We start from the raw sequence: 26023 nt of genomic DNA, 5'->3' as shown, positions 1-26023 counted from the left end.
CTGGGTAATGAGGCATATATTCTATTATGTGCAACCACATCGACACACGCCAGTTGCAGTTTCAAAACGATAAACTAACAAAGTTAAATACCCTATCACTTTTGCACAAACATTAAAATTTGTCAAATAGCCTACGCAATACATCATCAACACAGTTGCTGTAAAACACCAAGCTTTTATCAACTAGCAGCAGCCCTGTAAAGTAAAAATGATGCTAATATATAATAGTTTACAGTAAACAGTAAACAAAACTTAAAACCCTTAATGAGATTGTCAACTTGTTCAAGTTTGTATTTCATACTCATGCCATTTTGTCTAATGAAATCAAGCTTTCACTATGGTGGCTTTCTTCCTGAAAGCTGATAGCATGACGTAGCCAACCAGAGCAGTGGTAAGAGCAAGAAGACCAAATACGATGATTGACTGACCCCTAGCAGTGTCCACGAGTTTTTGGTTGATTCTGCGAAATTGGTTGGTTGGTCGATCAGTATCTGCAATTATTAAACAAGCTACTCTCAGCAAAGGTTCTGAAATTTAGGCTTTAAATGTCTAAATGTTGAAAGAACAATAGATTGTCAATAACATTCACCAGACTAATTTCTTTGCAATCATAAAGTGGATTATTCTGTATATTGTAAAACGAAACTAATACAGTATTCAGCAAAAGCGTAGGCCCAATCGGTTGTCATATCTAAAGTGGTAGACTAACACGCAGGAAAAATATACATTTAAGAGTTGTGTTTGGCATTTTCAAAATTTTACCACGTTGGATATTTGCAAAATGATTTAGATTAGGCTATAAGGATGAAGATAGCAGTTTCATTCCATTAGCAAGGTTACTCCAAGTAAAACGTTAACAAACCCACTTGACTGTTATCTGATAGGCTCACAGATTGCAGATTAGAGGTGAAGGTGAGCCTGTTTTGTAATTTAAAAACTGGCATGAAAGCATAGGCTAATAAAATGAATTTCACATGCAAGCGTCAGCAAAAACTTATAACAGAGTTGCAGTGGGCCCTCCCCCTCTTTGTAGCTACTTTTTTCTAAGGGCTTTTCAAAACTATGATTATTCCTGCATTAAACCTACTTTGAATGTAAGCTGTGAAATGGATTTAATAATTTGACTTACAGAAGCACGTTTTTCCATCGTCCGCAAGTCGCCTGCTTCCGTAACATTTGCACACGGCAGCTTTGCCGATCATTTGACATGCATCAGAGCATCCACCGTTATTCTAGATAGATAAAAGCATCGCCCATGAATACAGTGTAAACTTCAGCAGTAACACGAATGGAAACTTTATGTCTTGTTTTGTTTTCAGATTAGTTTGTTGGTTTGTTTTCATATATGCAAACGGTTTGGTAGTCAATTCAAAGTTAGCTGGTTTGACTTTAGTGGTAAAACATTGCTCGATGCCCAAGGTTTTATAGACTTTCTCATTTTGGAAGAACAGTATGTGAACTTATTTGCATGACAGACTAAAGACAAAAATAGGTTTCACATAAAACAAATTAATGATGTTTGCGTGGTGTGCTGCTGCAGTAATCATACCAAAGCCAACTAACTCTACCTCATCGCAAGAGTTCTGCTTGCTTATGATAATCTTCAAAGAATCTGACGTAATCAGACTGTGAGCTCTATCGCCATCTATGCTCATGTCGTCACGACGAGATCTTGTGCAGTCCTGAATTACAAAACTGTTGCATTTATCAATTAATCCATCAATGATTTATATTTGCCAGAAACAGGAACAGTACATGTTTGAAATATGCAATATATACATATGCTATACTGCAAACGTTGCATGAAGTTTTCATAGCCGCTGACAGGGAGACAACGAGACGACCATACAGTCTACTAGTCAATTGCCACCAACTTAAATTGGTCAAATATTAACAGTACAAACAGTAAAAACGTTGGTTCTAGGCGCTGTTCCAAACAAAAACACTGTTTCGAAAACGCTTCGAATTTTCAAAGTATTTCCTTTCGCTTCGATAAAAAACAAATTAGTTTCGACCGCTAAAAAAATGCTTAAACTATCAGCCGGAAACTTTGTAATAAAAATTAACCTACGACGAACACTACCCACCAAAAGGTAGCAATGACGCGATACAAAATAGCCTAAATTACGAATCTATTTCATCAACTCTCAATTACTCACAGGCTTGGAAGGACACGGATCTTTATCTGAATCGTGGCAGATGACAACTTTACAGCGGACGTATATTTTTTGTTCATCGTCGCTCACGTTTGTCCAGACGAAAGATTCAAACTCAAACGTTCCAAATTTCGGTTTGAAATTCCTCTTCACTTTAACGTAATCATTAGCTGGACAACTGAAAGTAAGCTGCATTTTAGAAACGCGGCCTGTAGGTTACCTTTAGCTACCTTTGTTTTGTTATATTGGCAAATATTTCTAAAGAAGTTGGAAAGCGGAATAGGCTTCCAATCGCATGTCACAAACAGAGTTTTGGTAAAGCAGGCCTCGACCTTATCGAAAGGTTTATACTTTTTCGTTACTTTCTCCAAAAAACGTATGAGGCTATACAAGCAATGTTTCAGTTACAAAATATGCTATTGCAGTTTCCTTTATTGGGTTTGGGAAGTCACTCAAACTATCTTTTTAACTCGAAGTGCAAATCATTACAGAATTGAGACTAACTTTTTTTGGTAGCCATGCACGATTGCACGTGGAAAGATGTCACTAAGTGTCTTGAGAAAGACACACCCTCTTAGTCTCAATAGGTGTCAAACCAGCGCTCTTCCGAGCGTTGTTTAGGGATTCCCGCCGCTCTGCGCCGCTGAAAGTGATTGACAAATAAAAACAAGTATTTTTTCTATTGTAGTTCTTGGTTCGCTGTTCTTCTTTTTCGTCGTATGAGCCTCTGGGGTTGAAAGTCTATCCTTTTACCACCCCTGATTTACGATGTTCCCGGACTACAAATGAAAGGCTACTGGAGAGCAGTCAGTCTTTGGTTTGATAGTCAGCGCAGACCTTCCATTCCATTACGTCGGTTGAGTATGGTAAATTCGCTAATGATGTGGTCCGTCGGCTATTGATTTCATGCCATCCAAAAGTGATGGACAGAAGATAAATGATGTATCGAGCATGTTGCAGTCAAAATCAAGAAAAATAAAAGCAGATTTGCTCCCAACATAAAGGAGTCAAAAGAGGCTGCAATGGAAGGAGTTCATAAAGAAGTCTGATAACATTTAAATGAAGCGAAAGATCAAGCGACGCAGTAAAAACTCATCACCCAACCAGTGCGTATAACAGACTGGTTATTGTCAAGGCGATGCTTTCCTAACAATTCAATCTAGAGTCTAGATAGACTCTAGTCTAGACTACAATATTTGTAGTAGGCTACAGTGGTTTTCTCTTACCCATTGACTATAAGGTCATAAATCGGTTTATCGTCTTCGCAGGACAGAGTGGCGTAGCAATACTTCATCTGCAGGAGAAGATACAAAGTTGAATACGTTAGGTCTTTAGAATATCATTGTTTTGAACTCATTCTTTACATAAATTTACCATTATCGCACAATTTATTATCATCAGCAAGAAAGTAATGTTTTCCTCTGGCAATTTGTTTTGTCACTTGCTTGTTTTGTCACTGTTTTGTCACTTGCTGGCAATTTGTTTTGTCACTTTGCTTTGTCACTTGCGAAAGCTATCACAACAGTTTTGGAAACCTCAAAAAACCAACTCAAGTGCAGAAAACATAATATTGCTTGTGATGAAAGCGCTCGCCAACGTAAAAACGGCTTCGTCACTAACCTTATTAAATTATAAGCAATATAAATCTGGTCCTCGTTACAGTTTTAATAACAAATAAAAAACAATATCAAAATAAATTATAGCGCAATAGTTGGCAAGCTGTATGGTCCATATATGGGCTTTCAATCTACTTTTTGCTTGGATGACGTCTTTTAGATAATTTGACTTAGTCGCAACTATCTTTCTACATCAATTTTTATAAATTAATTGTGGAATGCTTGATTGGTGTAGTGGAGGTTTAATTTTAGCTCGTTATTGCGACCAATTGTTTTCTTTTAACAAACTCCATCTAGCTTTTCAATGCAAAAAGGTTTGGCTAATACGCTACAACTTTTTGTTGGTATCACCAGCATTGTCGGTGTGTTGATGTGTCGCAAGTGCAAAAACCTGGAGTAGGGCCAGGGGAAAGTTGAAAAAAATAAAGCAAAGCCATTTTGTTACCTAACGTGACTTATTAAACTTATTCAACAATACAGACGTTTGCGGTCTCCAACAGAAAGCTAAATGTGGAGATGGTAGCGTGACATTTAGGCTACTGCCTGGTCATGATCGTTTTCAGTGAGTGTAGAACAACAAATAAACGTTATTATCTACTTTTCTCAATGTTAAAGCTTCGGTAGAGAGTTCACATTGTTATACCACCAAAACTAAGTAGGCCTAACGTCAATGGGTTTAACATATTTTTTATTTCGTTCACGTCAAAGGTGTAGCCAGGGGAGTTTAAGATGGCAATCGTCCGCCAAAAGTTTTGTCTTGTTCTCCCTCTCCTCCTAAACAAAACGCTTTGTTACTATTGCAACGTTTTAACACCGTTGTAATACATGTTGAATGACGTTTGCTCCCCAACAGTTGCTTTTGCCCTTTAAAAAAATACCTACGGCATTGGTTCACGAGAAACATATCCCTGACGCGAAAAATATACGGATATAACATAAATAAAATAAATTTCCAAACGTTTTCAACACAACAGGAATACCTCATCAGAAATAACTTAATTTTCATCTGCAATATGCACATAAAAAAAAGAAAGTGACCATTGAAAGTTCAAATTTTAAGTTGAATTCAACATCTTACCTCCACTATCAGATCATCTTCGTCTTTATTGAGTCGTACTAAATCGACTTTTGCGTAGACATCATTAGGAACAATCACCTCCATGTCATCTTTTGTTAATCTTCTCCTATAACTGTCGTCTTCGAAGAAATCCAGTCGAAGATCGAATTCTGATTCGTCTTTGACTACCTTCAAGTTTGTTTTCCTGCACGATGAAACACACAAATATGTGACACGCCAAAAGAGAGAGTAGCATAGCATAATTTTAATTGATGAGAGAACATATCGCCTAATGCGATGATGATGTTTATGAGATTGGATGAGATTTGTGCAAACTTGCTACAAAGAAAAACTTAACCGTACCAGGGAAGAACTGTAAATGACTGGAATTTCAACTTTCCACTTAATTTTCAACAGTTTCAGGTTTTTTAACTGCTTAGTTATAGCGTGGTAAGTATGCTAACAAAGAAAGTATAACAGGCGAAATTTTCTAACGTTGAGTATAAGAAAAATCTATTCGAGAAAAGTTTATAGGCCTTTGTTTTTTTTCGTAGATTTCTCGTTTAGCTTAATTGCTTAGCATACAATGGTTTCAATTTTTTTTTGATATATTTCTTCATTTAGTTACTCTTGAACTTCTTATTCTACTCTTTCTCAAACAGCACTACGGCAAAATGATTGTAGAAGTGCACTGATTGAGCTATCAATTTATCACACCTTTAAAATCGGCTTTACAGGTCAGGTACTACCATGGTTTTAAAATAACGTGGCCCATTTACGACAATAATGTGAGTAAGAAATTTGATTTAGTTTATTTTCACCAAAAAATCACATTGACAAGTATTGTAAAACATCAGTTATGCAAACAATTAGTCATAGAAAGGAGTGTATGCTACTGCATTGAAAGTTATGAACATACAAATTTATCATGTTGCTATCGCTTGGTTTTTAAGTGAAATGAAGAGATTTATGTTGCCTCATTTTCTAAATGAAGTTGTCCAACAGTTGCTTAAGGATAACGTAAAGTTTTAGGCTTGAATTGAAAAGTCCAACATTCTTAATCCAACGATGACTGAGGTTTTCTCTTGCCAAATTTAATCACAATTGTTATGAGGAAAGAGAGCAATAGGTTTTTGTTTAGAAAGAGTAATTTTCTCTGGCTTAAAGGCATACTAAATGAAAATTTCAAACGGGAATTAAGCATTAAAATGAGTAAACTGAACATTCAAGAATACATTTCAAAAAAAATTACCGAAAAAAATTCGTTTTTAAAGGCGCTGGCAAGGCCCAAAGTCCAATGTTTCATTTATTTTCATTTTTTTTCAAAATAACCAAAAGTGCAAACACTACTCGAGAATACGTCACTAAAGACAGCAATAACAAAAGCCACGTTACCACATCTGATGTTTCGAGCAAATTGTCTGATGTTTTGATGTTGAAATGTGTTGTTTTGATGTACATACATACATAGCCTACAATCAAATCGCCCGCAGTAACAATTATTGCGCGATTAGCTGATTGCTATAGTCTGTAGTGACGTTACTGTACAGTCGCACGCTTCGCTGCTCAGGCCAATTTCGTTTTGAAAGCTCTGACAAAAGCACGCGCGCAATGGTGGTCAGACCGCAATGGGGCAAAATTTTATTGAAAACTGTTTTATGGTAGCATGTTAAACACAAAGAACGTGGAAAATTGCCAAGTCAGGTTTTTCCTTTAGTATCCCTTTAACACAAATAGCACAAAGTTTAGAGTTGTTACGAAATTTTGTGTATTTGTGCAATCAATGAGTTTGTCCTTGTAATTAACTTTTTGTGAGTTACGGAGCTGAGGCTGTGTCTACACTTAATGTTCACATAGAATAAACACAGAAAAAAGATGTTGATAATAAAATAATTTGTAGGATAGTTATAAGGTCATGCAATGACAAATATCACCACTATGCAAAAAATGTTCAAAGCCAGGAAAGATGCCAATCAGAGCAAATGCAAGCAAGTAACATAACTAGGCTACTGTCCGAAAAGTCATCAGTCTACTTCACCCTTGATTAGATTTTCAGAAAGCATGCGAAAAAGAAAAACGGCAACACTGCAAAAGAATCACCTTCACGGTAGCCACTTGAACATGCTGATATCCAATTCAACCACGAACCATCAGATGTTACGTTGTCGGTCCAAGTGTGACCATTCCAGCTTTCAGCCAGAGAGTTGAATATTACTTTGAACTTTGTTTGGTAATTACAGAAGAAAAAAGAGCAATAGCAGTGGTGGAAAGTTGCGTTTTTCCTTTGTTCCGAGAAACGCAAACTTGATGACGTCAAGAACAGCGTAGCTTCTGATTGGTTGATGGTTCGGGGTTGGATTGGATATCTGCATGTTAAAGTGCCTACCCACCTTCACTTTGTCCTTGACATAAAACACAGAAAAAAACTAAATAGCCCCAAGCAGAGCCAGAGGATCCTGTAGGTTACAAGCCTCAACTAAAAAGTCTTTTTAAAACTAAATAAAATGTATATGAACGGTCACAAAACTCAAGGTAAATTAAACGGTATGTAAGCTGCCGAATTTACTTGACAAAAGGAAGAAGTTTTCCCATTTTGACATTTTGTTTTCTTTCGAAATGGCATTGTAAGGTTAAACAATTGTCATCAAATCTTTGCACAACATTGCGTATATCCTTATATGGTTTGTTGCGGACAGTGTAGCTCACGTTGAGGTAGTAATCATCTTCCTATTGATTAAAAGAGCTATGTCGACTGACCATCATACCGTTAGAATGGTTTTAATAAGTATAGATAGAAATACTGGTCATTGGATTAGCTTTAAGCATTTTAGATTTCTGCACCCTTTAGACTGGTTGTTCTTAACCTTTACAAGCATGCCGAACCTCCACGACATTTCTCAAGTTTACTTCGAACCCTTATGAAACTTTATTGAACAGCTTGCATTTAATTTTTAAAATATGCAAAATTATTACTACGATACATGATGTTTCTTTGTACAAATGAACTTGCAACAGGCGTAAATTGTAACATAATAAGTGATTGCAAATTCAAGTCTTAAAAGTATCGTTTAGATTTATGAATCCAAAGTATTATTCTTACACCTGAGAACCATTTTACTTTAAACCACGATTCTGAGGTGGACCAGTCGAGTCTACAACTTTACGCAAGCTATGATTTGCAACTTTCTGTTATGAAACTGCAAGAATTATTCACAAAGTAGATAGGTTAATATAAATGGGTTAGGTTAAATATTCATGGATATGTTTTTAATAGAAGATGCAAAGCCATGGGACTGGAAACTGTGTTGAATGGGATACATCAGCGTGTGAATCGCTTCTACTCGTTTTCAGCTCAGGGCAAGACACGGCAGTTCATCAGTGACTCTTGTGATGGGTAAAGTGGTTTTCAATCCAGACAGTTTTAGTTTCGCAGCTCTTGACATTCTTTAGTTTTCAATAGATTTATGTGGATGAAACCATGATGCAGATATATGTTGCATTATATCTAAGTTATGAAACATAATAGCTTGAGTAGCCTACAGAAGCCTACATTGTATTTTTAAGTATTAGCCTCCTTTGCTAGCCTACCTAGCTATTTCACTTTGAAACCAATCAGTTCGTGAAGATATCTTACTTCTATTTTGGGTTTGCAATCCGTGAGATCAATTTTGAACACCAAAGGAAGCTCGGTAGCTTCAACTTTTTTCATGCATTCTTTAGGAATTTTCCCATAGTCGACACGTTCAGGCCACACGATGACCTCATCTCCACTAATCACGTTCAGTTTTCTCAAGTCTTTTATGTCGAGTCTACGAAACAATGCCAGCGTGGTAACTATTGTAATGCAAGTTTTAAAATGAAAACAAAAAAGTATGCAAGTAAGTCACATTGATAAGCTTCGAAAACATTTTAGCTGGTCAGGGATGAGTGGGATATTATAGGCTATTTACAAAATGAATCTTTGTTCATCCAACAAATGGCATTATATTGTATTTAATCAGTCACCTATAGCTTGTCAATCTGAGCTTTGATACGCACTGTTTCATAAACTTCTACAATAATGCTAATGAACACATTGCATTGACAGAAAGAACTTAGTGCTAAAGCTTTAGCTCGATGTTTTGTTGTTTTCTGTGGAATAGATGGGTTTTCAAACTTCAAGGCAGATAGTGGTTAGCTCGTTGGGGTCGCTTAGTCCAGTTTAGTCTTTAGCTTAGTAATTTGGTAGGGAAGGTCCACTCCTATGGATATTGCTTTGCACGAAACCGAAAAATCATGTATGAGATCGGCGTTCCAGGTATAGCCTATATGCTTTCTTCAGCATAATTTGTTTTTGCAAACTATAATCAATCTCTCAAGAATCTTAGTAACAAAAAGTATGCGACTGCAAAACGGATATGCTTTTTATCTACCACCTGTTAAAAAATTGTATTTCGACAAAAACTTATCGAAGCATTTTAACAAAGGTAACTATACTTAAATTTTAAGAAATTTGACAACACCAGTAAATATTAAAAAAATTTTATTGGCCCCTTTATAAAAAAATAAGTGAGTTAACTTTTAACTGTTTTAGCATAAAGACAACGTAGCTTGTTGACAATGTAAAACTTACTGCTTGCGCATAAAATTGTAATAAAATATGAGTGTTTGCTATTATTATTATTATTTTGAAATCTAGGGGATGGGCTCGCTACCATACTTGATACTAACCTGATAATAGGAGTTTCACTGCATTTTATAATCGCTGAAAAAAAAAGAAAACTTTTTACCTTTCCATTTATTATGTCATGACTTGCTTAATTACATTAATTCAATAATTAATATATTACTTTCACTAACTAGATGTCGCTCAACAGAGAACACACCTTAAAATATGTGGTGCAGAGATGAATCAGCTCTGCTTGAACTTGAACTTTTAAACAAACCTTAGCATACAAAGCCAACAAAAATTTGGTGCTACAGATGCCCTCTTATTTGAGAAGCAAGGCTTGGAAGTGGCAAACTTAAAATGTTGTAAAATAAGTTTTTTCTTTAGCATATATGTACGTAAAAAAACAAGCAATGCGATCAAGACAAGTAGAAATACAACGATTCAACTAACATTTTTAAGCAGCATTGTAATGCTGTTAAAATAGCAAGCAAATGAAAAATTATTTTAGTCCAAGATTACGTGGTGGGCAACAAGGAGGGTAGAAAGACTTCAAAGCGTCCAAGATAGCACGTAGAGCCTTTTCATAAAGCCTTGCGGAGTACCGATTAACCATTTGCTCAAGAAATCTGGATAAGCCTTTCAAACCGTTGCATCTCTCTTCGATTGCATGAATGAGTTTATCTTTGAACTCTAGGATAGCTCTGCATGAAAAGGGCACGACGTCACAATCGAACGTGTATCATTGATACTAAGTTGCCAGGCAACAGCGTTATTAACTTGTGACTCAAACACATTGAACTAAATGCGCTTGAGAAATTGTTCAAATATTAAAACACTGCAGACAGATCAGTATGTCAGGGAGCAATCAATTTACAGGAAAGCAAGCATAAGAATGCAAGCGTAAATTGAAAACACGGTTTTAGTATCAACCGCATGGTTTTTAAACGAGAGTGAAACAAATTTCAGGTGAGCTTCGCTCCTCCTACGACAATAACAATCATTCACTACATATGATTGTTTTTCTTGAAGAAAATCAACCGCCATAGCTAAAACCAACAATGCAGAAAAGGTGAATACTGTCAGGCGAGTAACATCGCTTACTGGCATAAAAAAAATAGAGGTGAAATATCCTTGTTTTGACGTTTCTCCACAAGTAGGCTAACACTTACTTGCATAATTCGTCTGTAGATTTTACTGTGATAACTTCCTTCAACAAATCTAAAAGCCACAGAACCAAGTCGTCAACAATTTTGTTGTCTGAGCACACAGGTTGTCCAAGCCAAAACGGGTTATCCCAAAGCTTTCTCCTCAGGGAATTAATAACACTCATCACGTCAGACGAATTTGTAACAGCATCGCATACGACCTCGAGAATTTCCAGTCGATCATCCCTGATGTTGTACATTTCATCAAGAACGTTTATCAAGTCGCTCGTATTGCTGACTGCTCCAGCGACGTCGAGAATTGCCTGCAAGCAAGATTACAAACGATTGTTTTATCTTGTGAAACAATGAAAACTAAAAAGTGGTATCTTCTTTCAAATGTCATTTAGGCCTATATTACATATATTAGGGGAAATCGAAAAATATGAGAAAACGTTTTATTTTTACTCCAGTCGGTTAAAATATATCTATCTACAATGGAAAACCGATTGCGACCCGTGAGATTACTTAGAGTCCAATTATTGAAAACAAATCATTACAAATTACAATTCATTCTTATTCAGTATTCACTTAACAAGATAAAATTCCCTTTAACATTGTTCCAAAAATTAAAAAAATACCTATCAAGCTTTACCCGACTAGCCTACCGTCGCGCAATTCTATTGCTGTGAAAAAGCCATATTGTTACACCACAATCACATTGCCTCGTCACTTCTTCTGCCTTTATCGGAATAGAAACATGGGTAGCTTATATTATGTGGCAATCATTTCTTCAAGAATTTCGTTTTTCTTGCGCGTTTTGAAAGTCGTTGGCAACATTTTTGCTCTTCAGGTTTAAGCAGTGCCGGTCTTTGGGGTGTGCAAACCGTGCGATCGCACAGGGCCCGCAATTTACTCAGAAAATGCAGTAATTTTTGTCATTTCCAATGGAAAAATTTCAATTCAATTCGAAAAATGCCAAAGAAAACATGATCTTGTCCTTTTGCTATGTCACCGGACAGCACCACTTTACAATAATATTCATGCCTAAATTTTTGTTGAACATGCTTTCAGAATGCACCCAATTCAAAGTAGTTTTTCAAAATTTTCTGAGGAGGCCCCCCAGACCCCCGCCACTGAGTGTCGCCTTCGGCGAACAAGCCTTCAGGTTTTGTCCGCCGGCCGTCAAACCTCCCTCCCCTTTCAAAATACCTAGCTACGCTACTGAATTGGATCATTGTCATAGGGGCCAGCAAAGCATATTCCGCACAGGGCCCGAAATACCCTAAGACCGGCACTGGTCTAAGTCGTTTCATTTGCTTTTTTCGTTTTTATAGTGTGTTTCTATGGTTTTGTTCTTACTACTATTCTTTTTTTGCGATTGTACGTTCTTAATACGGTACCTCTTTTATTGCGTTCTTACTGTCTTATTTTGTTTATTGAACGGTAATAAAGATGATTAATCAGGTGGTGTTTAATCAGATCTGGAGGTCCACCAACTTTGGTTGCAGGGGCCCGGTTGGGGAGTTGAGGTACCCGTAGAAGGAGAGTGCTGATCGAAAACTCTGTAGGACGTGTCCCCATAAAATATCAGAACGGGCCAGGGGCACAGGCTTAACTTTCCGCAATGCAAAAAAGTATTGTGGCCCTCGGGCTAATTACAAGTATTACTTTGGCGTACAAAGCAATTTGAGTCTGAGACCCTTGGTTTAAACCTTGGCAACTTTTGAAACTGACAGAAGTAAAATCTTGCATATTTCACGAAAAACGTAATTTCTTGCAAAAGAACCATCCATTCTTTTCAAGTTACACAACTTATTTAAAACTACAATATCTTAGGATAATAAACAAAAGAAATCGTAAGTAGGAGGATACCAGTTAATATGAGCCACATAGCCCACACATCATAGCCTATACTAGTCATTTTCAAAATTATACAAAAACAAATGGTAGACCTGAACTTTAACCAAAGCATAACTTCATTCAAGCAGTAATCAGAAATTTTGTTTGTAAAGTTTTGTCAATCCATTGTTCAAACTCGGTGTGGTGTGACAAATACATTGCATTGCACTTTCATTTGACTACTAATCGTCGTAGTAGCAGTCTATCAGTTGTACATAACCTTACTACTGTTTGCTTTTAATTTTTTTCGGTTGAGCTTGTGCAACTTTTAATTTTAAGCCTAGTTATTTTTCAAAGAAAATAAAGAGGTGTACCAGCAAACATCTATAGGATTGGCTCATGATACAAGAGAAAGATCCACAGAGGATACAAACTCATATGCATAAATCAATAAATGAATAAAAAAATATCAATAACCTCACAACTACTTGTAGCTCCACATAAAGTGAAAATTACATGATTAATTGACAATTTTTGTTTTTTTGAAATATAATGTCTAAAAAGACATTTTAAACTGCGGACAGAGGCCAATGTTTCATAGGCATTAATAAAAATAAATAAAAAAGAGTCAATTAGTCACATAATTGTTACTTTGTGTGGAGCTACATGTACTTGAGAGGTTACTGATGTCTTTTCATTTACTAGTTACTTTTGTAAGTAATTTTTTCATTAGTTGTCAAGTTACTTCTTCTTCTTCAATTGCCTTGCCTGAACCAGGCATCGGTGGCATCAGATAAATAGTTTAGACCACATATCCCTATTATATGTTGCATGCATGATTGTTTTTGTCTTGTTAAATTGTTTCAAATGAGTTTGTCTGCCAGATGCCCGCTTTTCAAAAATTTTACCAGTTGAAGAGAGATGCTCTAGTTTTTGCTTTCTCCCAAGAAATTTATATTGTCTGGTTTTCATACTTTTTAACAGAGATCTGGTTTGGTTCACTTGGTGTAAAACTTCTTTAGTCAAGTTACTATATTCAGATAAATCTACTTTGTCATTCATTTGTCTCTTCTTCTACATAGACTGGGGCATCAAGGGTTGGTATGACGCGATACTTTTTTGTCACTTTTTTTGTATTTATTTGTTAAATAAAGCCACTTGGTTTTATTTGCTTTTATGGTAGGCTATAGATATTGTTAAATATTTGAAATTTCAATAATACATCGCGAGCCGCTTGTTTGAGACCCCCGATTTAAACCTACTCTGGGAGAATATGGGTTAAGGACTGTATAGCTCGCACAATCTATAAAATATTCCTTCAAACGTAGGCTATGTTTGCAATCAACTTGTAATGATTGATATTGCACATAGCCTAAGAAAGAAATCGTATCTAAAGTAGTCTCAGCGATGTCCTAAAAAACTTTTAAACCTTCTTTTTTAGTTCATTTAAACTTGAAAAAACGTTTCTACAAATTACGTGAAGCCGTTGTTTTGTCACCGCTCGATAACGTTTATACCAAGGAATTTCTAACCGTGAATTTCCATCCGTGAAACACCTTTGAAATCGTTTTCACGATTTCGTAAGGTCGGAAAAACCTTTTCGACAGCTGTGCGAAAGCCTGCTTGTATTTACCGTAGGTCTACACAAGGATAGGTCACGGTTTGTAAAGTCGTCGGATTTGAAACTGTAGGCTTACTTTTGCAAAAATAATGATGACAAATTACAAATTATCCTCATTTCAATTCGTCATTTTTGTTTCATCCAACTTTACACGATTACCTTAAAGATTTCTGTGATATTCGGTTGGCCATCAAGTGCTGAAGGACATGGAGTCACTCCGTCGTTTTTGTAGATGACGCAGTCTGCTGCTAAATCTCTAACACAGGTGAACATTTCGTTGTATTCCATTCTAAGAAAAAGACGGTGCATGAAACAAATTTTATTTTAAATGAAAATAACAGAGAACACATTTAAAACTGTTGTAAAAAAAATATAGTTTGTTAACTTTACAGTATGCGTAAGAGATGCAGTGTATTACGAACATCTTCTTGAAAAAATTAGAACTTTGCATGAGAGCATGGCTGTAATCGTAACTCCGACTTAATCTACTCAAGTCTATTATGCTTACTATAGCTTATAGGCCAAGGGTCTCAAACTCAAATTGCTCTAAAGGCCAAATGAACGCGTGTAAATTAACCCGACGGCCGCAATACACAAGAAGTCAATAAACAAAATCACAGTTAAAACGCAATAAAAAAGGTACTGAGAACGTATCAAGAACGTTAGATCGCAAGAAAAAGTAGTAAGAACAAAGAAATGGAAAAGCACTGTACGAACGCGAAAAAAGCAAAGAAAAATAAAAACGAACGCAAACGAAACGACGGACCTGGAGAGTAAAAATCTAGCAATCAACTTTCAAAAGTGTAACGATACAATAAGTGAATAGGCAATGTGATTGCGATGTAACCATACGAGTTTCTCGCACACAATAAAACGGCGTGACAGTAGTGATGGGCATTTTCAGATTGTTTGAGCAATTTTAAAGTTAGTGCATTTTATCTTTTTAAATCTATAGAAGATATACGTACTATAATTGTTAATTATTTCAAAGTTTAAAAATGCATCGCGGGCCGCACCAAAAGTCTCCAACGGGCCGCGTGTTTGAGACCCTTGCTAGAGGCCCTATACTGTAGTGTTGCACTTCTGTTTCTCGGCCTTGTTTGAAAGAGATCGCTATCCTATCAGCTATCTGATCAGAAGGACGGTATAAAACAATTAGAAAGGTTTCCACAAACTTTCGTTCTTGCTTAATTTCTGATAAAACTTTTTTCAATAGGCCTAATTCTTTTTTTACATTCAGTGTGAAAGCAAAAGTTACAAGTATGCTTTACAGTGAGTGAAGAGAAAAGGTTATTTATAACACTTTTCTTCGAAGATCGACTGCGACAATATAAGGCTTCAATAAAAGAATGTTTTATTATTAAATTGTTTGATCAAGTATGTTTTGCTGTTGGTGTTGACACAAACTACAAGCAACACTGACTTTTGGATCAATGAATTTGAAACATGATGTAGGCTGTATTTTTTTTTTTTTTTGAGAAGACATTGCTACATTTCTCACAGCGTACAATCACTAAATTGACATTGTGTAAACATATAAGATTTCATTCGAGAAGATTATTTTAGTTTAAGTCACCGGCACTTTTCTTCTTCGTTGTCATAAAAAGGCCAAAGTTTCAGGAAATCAATAACGCAAGTCACCCCACGTTGTAAAGCTTCAAGCGTGGTACAACCCGGTAGAATCTGAACATCTGAAAACAATCAAAGTATTTGTACGATCTCATAAAAATATAATTGTTTTAAGCTAATGGTTCAGATTTTTTTATCTTCAACCAGCCAAGCTTCTTGGGAAGTTGAGAAAATTGAACTACCTATTGCACATTTCAAATTGGAAAAAAAAATCTCATCGTCATCAATTTTATCGTCATCAATTTTACAATTGTTTGGATTTTACCGTTCCAGGCCGCTCTTGGTGGGCATTCATCGGGTGAATCCAGGAACGTGAACTCGTTGCAAAAATCTCCACTGCACAATTCATAGTCACATGAATTTACAGTATTCACAAAATCAAAATCTGTTAGATTTCCGCATCCAGTGTCATAACGTTCGTCCTTGTCAACACAGAAGCCATATTCTATATATGCTGAAATATACAAAGTGTTGCTCACGTGACCCTAATTGTCCGACAGTTTATCACACGACAGTGAATCAAAGAACGTTTTGCTTCAAATTTCACCAAAGCGAGGTTTCGTTAGTGTTATGAACAAAATAATAGCTTTATCTATTGTGTTTTTTTTTTTGTAAAATTGACACGAAATCTTGTTTCGATCGACGTTCTGGTTATGTCGATAAACTGTCGTTCGATCAACTGTGGTTTGAGGATCTGTCGAAAACCTGTCGTCATAAAACTTGTGCATGGGTAGAATTGATAATAATAATCTTTCTTTCTGTGGTCGTTTTCTGGACGGCATCAAGAATAACCTATACGTATACTGTCTAGAAAAATAAAAAATAAAAATTGTGTAATATAGGCTATTTAATATATTTCTATACATTCTTTAAGTTATGCAAAATTTCGAGATAACTATATAAGCTAATATCAAATTCATTTTTACTCCTGAAGAATGAATTCATTGTTACTCCTAATGCAAAAAGATATTATTAGAAAATCAAATTTTGTCCAAATCCCTGCCTCAAAAATATTTTTTAGGATCAGTCGCATTTGCGACGTCTTGATTTACGTCAGTTTTGTTTTTGGCGTTTAAAGATCACAGATTGTTTGCTGCTGCACTTTAAGAAAACTTGTCAAAATATTGCAAGCGTAAGCATTTTTTTTTCTGGGCTAGAATTAACCATAAAACGCAGTATGGTTGTAATGATTTGTGTTTGATGAAGTCTTTCTTACTTTAAGCCATATATAAACAAATCGAGAATTTACGATAGCCCATACAGATTTTCCTGAGCTTATATAGATAAGCATATGTGATTGAGCAATGGTTTACTTTTTTACTTCATTTGAATTTAAAGCTTACTTTGCGTTCCATTTGCATCAGTATTTATCCAATTCAAGTGTCCACACAGATCGTCGGGCGCACAAGGATAGCTGGATGCACTATCAGCGCAAATCAACTCATCTCTGGTTAGGCTGTAAGTGAACAGGCCTTGATCGCATCGGTACCCACGGCCACCGTTTGGACGAACTATCACACAAGGAGAAATATTCAATATTTTTCTATTTTATAAAGTATATTTTGAAGCTGCTTTTTTCGGTTAATGTACGCTACCACAACATCTTCCAAAGCAGCGACCTATAAAACGCAAGTATTAATTTAAAATCAATTTGTTTAAAAAAAGTTTAACTATAACCTTTTTACAGTTTTCTTTTCATGGAGAAACCTCTTCTTTGCAGTTAAAAAATTACATTATTTTCAACAACAATTAAAAAAAAAAGTTTTATAAATATTTTGTATTAATTAATAAAGAAATAAATGTGCCTGATTTATAAGTTACTTTAAACAAATCAATGATTTTCAGTTTTTTTGTTGTTCAGCCTAATACTACATTAAGAATAACGTTGAGTTTTTCTTATGCAGGTCTACTGATCTCACAGAAATGTCATAGGCTACAATGCAAATTCATTACGACAGGTTAAGCTTAAAGTTGTTTATTTATTAAAATAGGAGTAGTGAAGCCTTTCTTTTGCAATATAAGTTAAAACAAAGAAATTATTGATTTAAGGAAACTTCTTTGTGCACCATGCTTGCTCCAGGCTTAGGCGTTTATGCATAGTTATTTCCATGTATTCTGGTATTTGACTGTATTAAAAATTGTTGTGGTTATAACGTGAAGATGATCCTTGAGGTTATTGAAAAAAGTGAGACCCCGTTTTCAACGCGCTCGTTTTCCTTTGATCTTTCTACAAAAAGCAGTGTGTTCTAATTGTTCCTTAATCAAACTAAACTTGATAAAATTTTTCTAGGCTTGAAATTAATTTCTCTGCTAAACCAAAATTTCATCTGAGCAATGGAAGTACGACAAATCATTAGATGACAGCTTATTGAAATTACAAGGACTTAATCGTGTTGGCATTTTGTGTAAATTGTATGAAGAAAACTTCATCTGAATATTTTTTCCTTTTGCAGTCAGTTCTACTACAATAAAATTTCGTTTACAAAAACTTTGAAACAAAAGTCATTTTCGATTAACTGTCGTTGTGGTTTCGATGATTTGTCGTGCGATGAGTAGCCGGTTTGGGAAGAGCTGTATAGTACCTCAAGAGCATTGAACTTGCTTTTGAACTTGTTTTTGCAAAAGTTTGCATTGTTTCGTTACTTGAACTTCTATTATGACAAACTAAAACAGCACGGTTAACGCAACCCTGTAACACACATACAGTAATACTCACTGCTGAACTCTACGCACTGATCTTCTCCGTCGTTACACTCCGTAAATTGACAAGAGCTGACGAAATCGATATTTGGTCTATTCACCAAAGTTGTACAAGTTACGTTTGGACCTTCCGGAGGAACGCAAATTCCCATTTCAGCTGCAGCTGTTTTTAAATACAATGAAGAAACACCGTCATGTGATGTGCCTTAACTCTTTTGCCAAGTTTAGCTTACTCTTGTGTATTTCGTATGTCATAGCCTATTATAGCAGTATTTCAGTGTTCAAATGTTTGATAAGGGCTAGCAGTCTGTACAGCTGGAAACGTTTGCAGTTTTTATTTTTGTATGTTGTACCTATATAGGTAGGCTACAATGTACATTTTACACCTAGATGAAGATGGCTGAGTTGACAGAAGTTGCGAGACATCGGGAATTATGGAAAAGAATTAGGCATAGAATGAGAGCTGAAACCGACTGAAAGGACAGAAAGAACTGCGAATCAGATGAACCATCTAGATCAGGGGTGCCCAAAGTGCGGCCCGCGCAAACAATATCTGCAGCCCACGCCTTAATTGGGTTTATAATCTATTTAAGTTACACCATATGACGAAGAAAACTTAGTTGTTGTGGACGGATTTTCCGGATTTTTTGATTTTTTGAGGAGGAAAACTCTCCCGAATAACGCAAAAAGGCTATCAAACAAATAGTATTTACGAGCATGGAAAGTGGAAACCCATTTCAATCCTCTAACGAAGATGAAATTTACAATTTGCTCACCAAAGCAGTTATGAATGAAACTGCTACCAACGACATCCTTCGGCGTGATGAGATTGGGCAACAGATTTTCGAAAGTTTCGTCACTGAACGTCTTGTAGAAGAAAAACTTTCCGTGTGGGACAAAATGACCAGGAATAAATTGTCTACATTCAAAAGTGCCAAAGTAATTGCAAAAATCAGCATGGGAGACAAGGTAATTAAAATTAAAGAAGAGCGAGAACTGTTGCAGCATTCATTGTAATATCAAGAAGTCGACCGGAGCTGGATCTCAAGGAATGTATCGGAACGTATGAGTTTGGTGTGGTGCCTCGATTACTGTTTGCTTCAGATGGATCCCTCCTGCTGGCATTTGATAAGGCATCAATACTCCGTCATCTTGAGAAGCTGGATACCGGTAGTAACAGACAACGGGTACAAGTTGACAGGAATGAGGTAACTGTTACTCAACTGTCCGATAAGCGTTCATTCCAAGTACCCTTAAAGATGACAGACACAGCAGTTGAATATACCACTGTGGACCCACCAGATGAACTGACAACTCACCGAGTGATCATCATTGAAGGGATGGCTATGCTAAACGCAGTTACCAAAACGGAACAAATGAAAACATGCCAAGACTTTGCCGAAGCCTTTTTTCAGATAGTTTGTAACTTGGGTATAGTTGGGTACACAGTATGACGAGATCAGGTTGGTGTTTGACTGGTACATCGAAACATCACTCAAGAAACAGATGCGAACAAAGAGGATCAAGGGAAAGTCAACACTTTAATCCAGAATATTTCCCTGAAGGACTTTCTCTCAGATATCCGCACCAAAGGAGAACTGACCGAGTATTTAGCTGAAAAGGTTGTACATCACAGCAAGAGCTCCAACAACAGACCGAAAAAACTACTGGTGACATCGGAAACACAAACCAAGAGCAATGTTAATATTCCAGACTCGCTCCTGACTCACAGCCAAGAAGAGACAGACACTTTGATTGTTCTGCACGCTCTAACTGTTCCCAATGAAACAGAACTGGTTGTCAGTTCCCTCGACACAGACATCTTGTTGTTGCTCATCTACATGTATCCACACTTACCCGGGTCTACAACTTTCCTTACGGAAAAGGGCAGATTGAAGAGGGACATTTGTGTGCGAAACATATACAACAACTTGGGACCAAAACGTGCTTCTGCAATTCTAGGTTTTCATGCTCTGATTGGTTCCGATATGACTGGGAGATTTGCTGGCAGAACCAAAGACTTATGCTTCAAGGCATTTATGTCTTGTGGTGGTAAGATCTTGGATGCACTAGCAATGCTCGGGAATGACACTGATCTTCCTGCTCATGTATGCTCGCAGTTGGAACGCTTTGTCTGTATTTTGTATCGATGCAAAATCTACACGAAGGTGAATGACCTCCGTTAGTTCCTCTTCTCCAATCGTGCAGCTGAAGGAAAAAACCTCCCACCAACTTCTGGTTCAATAGATTTGAGCATTTGCCGGGCTCATTATGTATGCATGATTTGGAGAAAAGCTAGCAAAGCCCATCCTTGCCTTCCAGCACCAATTGCATTTGGTTGGACGTTTGATGCAGGTTCAGGTCACTTTACGCCAGATCATTGCTTAAATCCACCAGCTTTTAAAGCGGTATTGCAACTCATAAAGTGCGGGTGTAAACGTGGATGCGAAGGAAGATGCAGCTGCCACAACAACAATATTCCATGTACAGAAGTTTGTGGCTGTGGTCTCTGCTGTAAAAACAAAACTATCCATCCAGTAATAAATGAAGACTGTAAATTTGAAGATGAATTGCTTTCTTTGACATTCAATAAATATTATAAATTCCGTAGATGTCGGTTGCTAGCGATAACTGCCATTTAATCAGAAGGCCTAAGACTTCTTACATCTTTCGTGTGTAATACAACTTAAAGGATCGAACATTAATTCAAGTTTCATTGCATTTAGATCAGTTCATTGGCTTTCTAGTTGCGTATTCTTTGTGAAAAATGCATGCATTTAAGTTAATACAGTCCTTGATATAAAATTACAAAATTGCGTAGCCTAGGGTAGGTAGCTTAGCATACTTTTCGGGTGCGCGGGGGTATTTTGAATTTGGCACATGTATGTCATAACGTAAATTCGATGATTCCATTAGATTTTCTGTCTCAGAAAACATACATTCAGATATTTTATTTGTAATTGTAGCCTATATACTTGCGAAAATATTGCATAATTATTGTTTTGCCCCATTTTGGACGCCATCTTGGATTTCGTGCCCAAAAAATATTCAGAAAAAATGCCACCCTAATTTTTTTTTAAACTTATCATGTTTTCTTTCAAAAACAAGTGAGTTTTTGTTTTTAACAAAAAAAAAACACGAAATTACAAACATGCCTACACTATAAGTGGAGAGAGTAAATTTCACTATTTTGCGTGTAAGCTATAAGTTAATGTCTTCGTTTTGCTATCATTCCTCCGTCTAGGGCAGCTTGAGCTCTAGTCCCTTGTTTCTCTGTGTTGCTAAATTCGCACAAGATAAAATAAAATAAACACAAAACTAAATCTAAACATGACGGGTCGCGAAAATTTTATCAGTCTCTGGTTGTGTGGTGGTTGATTTTGTTTGGTTTCATTTCAAACCAAAGTTTACAAATAAATACACTTTTACCTCAACAAATTGTTTTTGACTTTATTTAGCGCAAACTTTCAAAATTTAGACTGCTTTTGGGCTTGTTTCAACTTGAAAATAAATCGGGCTACTTTTAGTTGCTATTGGGCTGGAAATATAAAAAGTATCTGGCAACCTTGCCATTAATTGTTTTGCAAAAACATGCCACAATGCCAACATCAACTCTTGACGTGTAATCCCGCTAAATGCAAGTACAAAAAGGAAAAACGTTATCCATAAACCTATTTTAGTGGGAGAGTGGTTCAATTAAAGCAGGGAAAATTGTACAGAAAAATCGATTTAGGTTTTGGACCAGCGAAAAACGGTCAGATTAAGCGGGTGGTCCGATTAAACATGGACCGATTAAGCGGAATTGACTGCATAAGTAAAGCGTTTCATGATTGGTTATCTTACAATATACAATCTTAAAGTTTACACCAAATTTCTAGAACAAAAATGAATTAAAAAATTGATGCGGCCCGCCAAGACTTGCAAATAGCAAAATGCGGCCCGTGGCTACAAAGCTTTTGGCATCCCGGGTCTCGATTCTAGACTACCATTAATTGCATCTCTTTCGTGTTCACCTTTTTTTCCATATTTCATCGTGTCAAATTCGAAAAATCCACAGGTGTAGGCAGGAGGACACGCTCGAGGACCTGCCATGGAGCTGTCGAGAACTATATCTTTGGTTTCATTGTAGAACACAATTCCCAAGTTACAAATGTTCACTGAAATTGAAAGAGATGTTTAGTTTAACCGTATTTGAGATAGAGGACTAAAACAAGCTTATCAGCTTCTATAAATAAGGTGAAGCTTTATGAAGCATCAACCGTGCAACCTATAGAAGATGTTTTCTTTTAGTCTTTTGGTATTTCAATGTGTTACTTTGAATTGTATTGCAGAAGCCCTATACTTTATCATGTGAACGTCATTAAACTAATTAAGAACTGAAGTAGGCTATAGCAGCGTAGGCTAAACAATAAACTTGTTAATGCACACTTTCACCAACATCTACTCATAAACATTAAAAAAATATCTCGAATCGTTAAGTCAAAACAGTACAAATTTCAATAAAACTGGTGGAAAAAATTATCTACAAGTTGAAATAAAAATTTTCCCAGATGCAACGACTTAAAAGCGGTAAGCCAAAATGTTGACAAAACAGCTAAGCATATAGGTGTAGAAGTGGTAACAAAGCAATGATGGCAAACAAAGAATGAAACATTAACACAACAAGTTCAAGAAAACTTGACTCACCAAACTCTTTGGTGCAACCTGGTGCCATGACAGTTTACAGAATGACATTTTTTTTCGGCAAGACAAAGGTCGTTAATCAAAACGGCACTTTGTGTCAATTGTTCAAAAAAAAAAAAAACTATACAAAACTTTTTCCGTCTACCATAACAGCAGTTTCCTCTTCGGTTGCATCTAGTTTTAACATTTGTGTGCTTTATTTTTGAATAGATGTCTCTTTCAACAAATAAACAAAAACTTGTGTTTGCATTTTTAATGATTAGCGTGATGATATGTAGGCTGTTGTCGTACCAGTGAATGAAGACGAGCAAGGTTCACCAGGCTTGCATTCTGTGTACGTACAATCTTCCACTTCACCATCCAGGTGATTTTTCATTAAAAAGCCACATCCTCTATCGTTGAAAGAGTCATCACAAGTGCCATATTCGATGTAACCTGAAATGTTATTATATCCTCCAAGCACATTTACGTTAATTTTGCAAAGGCTATATCTACACTAATTTTGCATATTCACACAAACTTTAAGACCACTACTGCAGGTTCGGTCAGGGTTTGGCAAATGCAGCTCAGCAATGAGCTCAGCAAATATAATGACCAATTTTGCTCAGGTTGTTAAAGTTTGATTAAAAGCATAACACCTCATAATCTACAACAGGGTTCAGTTTGACAAGTTGAATATTTTTAGCGGTCCGGTGAATAAGTTATTTTACACGCAATCACAAAAATTAAACTATTTGTACCAAACCACTTTTTTAGGTAAAATGTAACTCGAATTGGATTTCTGAGAAAGTGTTGAGGAGTCTGGGAGTCGAAGCCCCCCCTGCAACTAAGATAATCACAGAAAAAATTGCTTCCTCCCAGTAGAAATATGTTTAAAAAAGCCCTGAAACTTGGCAATGAGGTTATTCTTCCAAAAGCTCAAGGTCCACCATCAACACCCAGAAGGCCCGGATTCGGACCGCGGTCCGCCAGTTGAAAGAGCCCTGATCTAGAAGGTCCGGATTCGGACCGCGGTCCGCCAGTTGAAAGAGCCCTGACCTATAATATTTATAGTTATTTTTTTTTTCTAAGTGTAGTAGTTCATTTGTTTCTTAGCGAGGCCGCAGTGTTACGTTGCACTCTCCTACGTTTGGTTTGATCAATTTGTTCCGTTTTGCTGACTTTTTATAATTTTAGTCAAACCGATTAATTTATGGTCAGGCATTTTATTTATCATGTTATTCTACAGTAGAACTATTATTATGAAAAGTAAAGGTTTCTGAATTGAAGCTTATCTCGAGTTAAATAGTTAAATGAAGCAGAACACTCATCCGACAATCAAATACCGCGGTTGCTTTAATGTAATCTGAAATTAAAAAGAAATAACATTATTTTCACAAGTATAGGCTATAAGACAAGTGATTGTTTGATTGACTTTATGGAGGAGTTCAGAAGTAGCCTATGCAGTGCAAAGCGCATGACAACAATTGATTTGTATCTTTAAAAGAGCATCAAGCAGCAATCCAAGAAAGCAGCTTACAAAAGCTTTCTGTGACGAACCAAAAGCACTGTAAAAAGGCCAGGCCTATTTACAGTAATATGCTTCATTCTAATATTTCAATAACTTGATTTAAAAAGTAATACATACTCTCTCCCTTAGTTCTAAAATCAAAATTTTTCCAAGTATAGAAACTGCAGCTCAATCCTCGAGGACAAGGAGCCACTCTGGTATCTGTACCAACATAAAGTGTTTCTTTGTCTTTTGAAAGGACGACTGTTCCTTGTGGACAAATAACTTGACATTCTCCTGAAATTTAACCAAAACATCAGCTGAGCGTTTAAGTTTCTCATATGCTTACTTGTACCAACTTTTGGTTGTAGGGTGGTCTACTTGCCATCAACCTTAACACAAACAAAAATTCCTAGTGTAAGTGTATGAATTTAAACCTCATACGTTCCTGTAAAATTTAATGAAAGGTTACATCGAGGTTTGACTGATTTATGAACAGATTAAACAAGTTTCGATAAAAAGAATTAACAACTAATTGATACTAGCCTATGGTGCAATTCAGAATATATATGCCTTGCCAACTGATTAGTGTTACGTTTCTACCTTTTTCCAAACCTCTGCTATGTTTGCCATATATTGTTTTTCATTGTGATGGTCAGAAATAAAAACAAACTGAAATAGACTGAACCGTATGGAATATAACTTTTGGAAGCAAGAGTGTGCACAATCAGCATCATACTGTAAACGCCAGTTACCCCTATGAGGTAAGGTGAGCTAAGTAGCCTACCAACTAAGTAGAACGATTAACTGAATTTAATCTTACCGTATCCTGTCAGTATCGCCAACAGCGCGATAAAGTGCCAGTGGTGCATTTTTGAAACAGTTTCTTTTTAGCTTTGTAAAAGATAACAGTTAAGCAACTACGTCAAACCTAGGGAGTTAAATCTAGTAATCTACTGTAGAAATGAGCATCACCTAGTCCTAATCGCAAAATCGAAACAACTTTGTTTTTCTTTTACACAGCTCTGCATGTTTTTGGTTAAAATAATTCGCTGAGTTATGACAGTTTTAAATTTACTGTTATTGTTGAAACGTTTTTTATTGTTTTATATCTACAGTAACCTACAGTCTCCATGCAATCTACCTTACAGTAGCTGCAAGCATATTCCATTAAACATTGACAACACGTCTCTTTCTCTTCGTAGGATTTAAAGCTGATGCAACCCTTGATGCAATTGTTTCAGTTGGATTAATCTTGCCCGTCTTGCAAATTTTATTGTGATATTTGATATGTGGTTGAAAACGATTAAAAAAATGTGAACGTTTAATTGAGATTATGACTATTTTCGGGGTATTTTACCTATTCAAAACAGGTCTTATAGTTTCCTTATTTGTATCATGCGATCCGAAAACTTTACTTGCCACATTTCTAGATCA

The 26023-nt window shown here is 36.3% G+C and overlaps 1 protein-coding gene across 1 annotated transcript; it reads right to left on the bottom strand.

The window, feature by feature from the left end:
• Nucleotides 1-25538, bottom strand: LOC145775863 (uncharacterized). The gene is made up of 20 exons (XM_082587247.1): nt 25410-25538; nt 24725-24883; nt 23389-23532; nt 22428-22571; nt 18431-18577; nt 17058-17225; nt 15980-16168; nt 15662-15776; nt 14245-14374; nt 10650-10948; nt 10000-10181; nt 9540-9573; nt 8464-8638; nt 7396-7556; nt 4851-5034; nt 3383-3450; nt 2160-2334; nt 1569-1682; nt 1130-1232; nt 1-491 (listed from the first exon to the last, which is right to left on the bottom strand). The coding sequence occupies exons 1-20, from the start codon at nt 25456-25458 to the stop codon at nt 325-327; spliced, it is 2907 nt and encodes a 968-aa protein (XP_082443373.1). The 5' UTR covers nt 25459-25538; the 3' UTR covers nt 1-324.
• Between the last annotated feature and the right edge of the window lie 485 nt (nt 25539-26023).

Source organism: Aplidium turbinatum, chromosome 8 (genome assembly GCF_918807975.1).
Source record: "Aplidium turbinatum chromosome 8, kaAplTurb1.1, whole genome shotgun sequence".
NCBI lineage: Eukaryota > Metazoa > Chordata > Ascidiacea > Aplousobranchia > Polyclinidae > Aplidium > Aplidium turbinatum.
The sequence above is the reverse complement of the archived record's forward strand: the minus strand, read 5'-3'. Positions and strand labels throughout refer to the sequence as shown.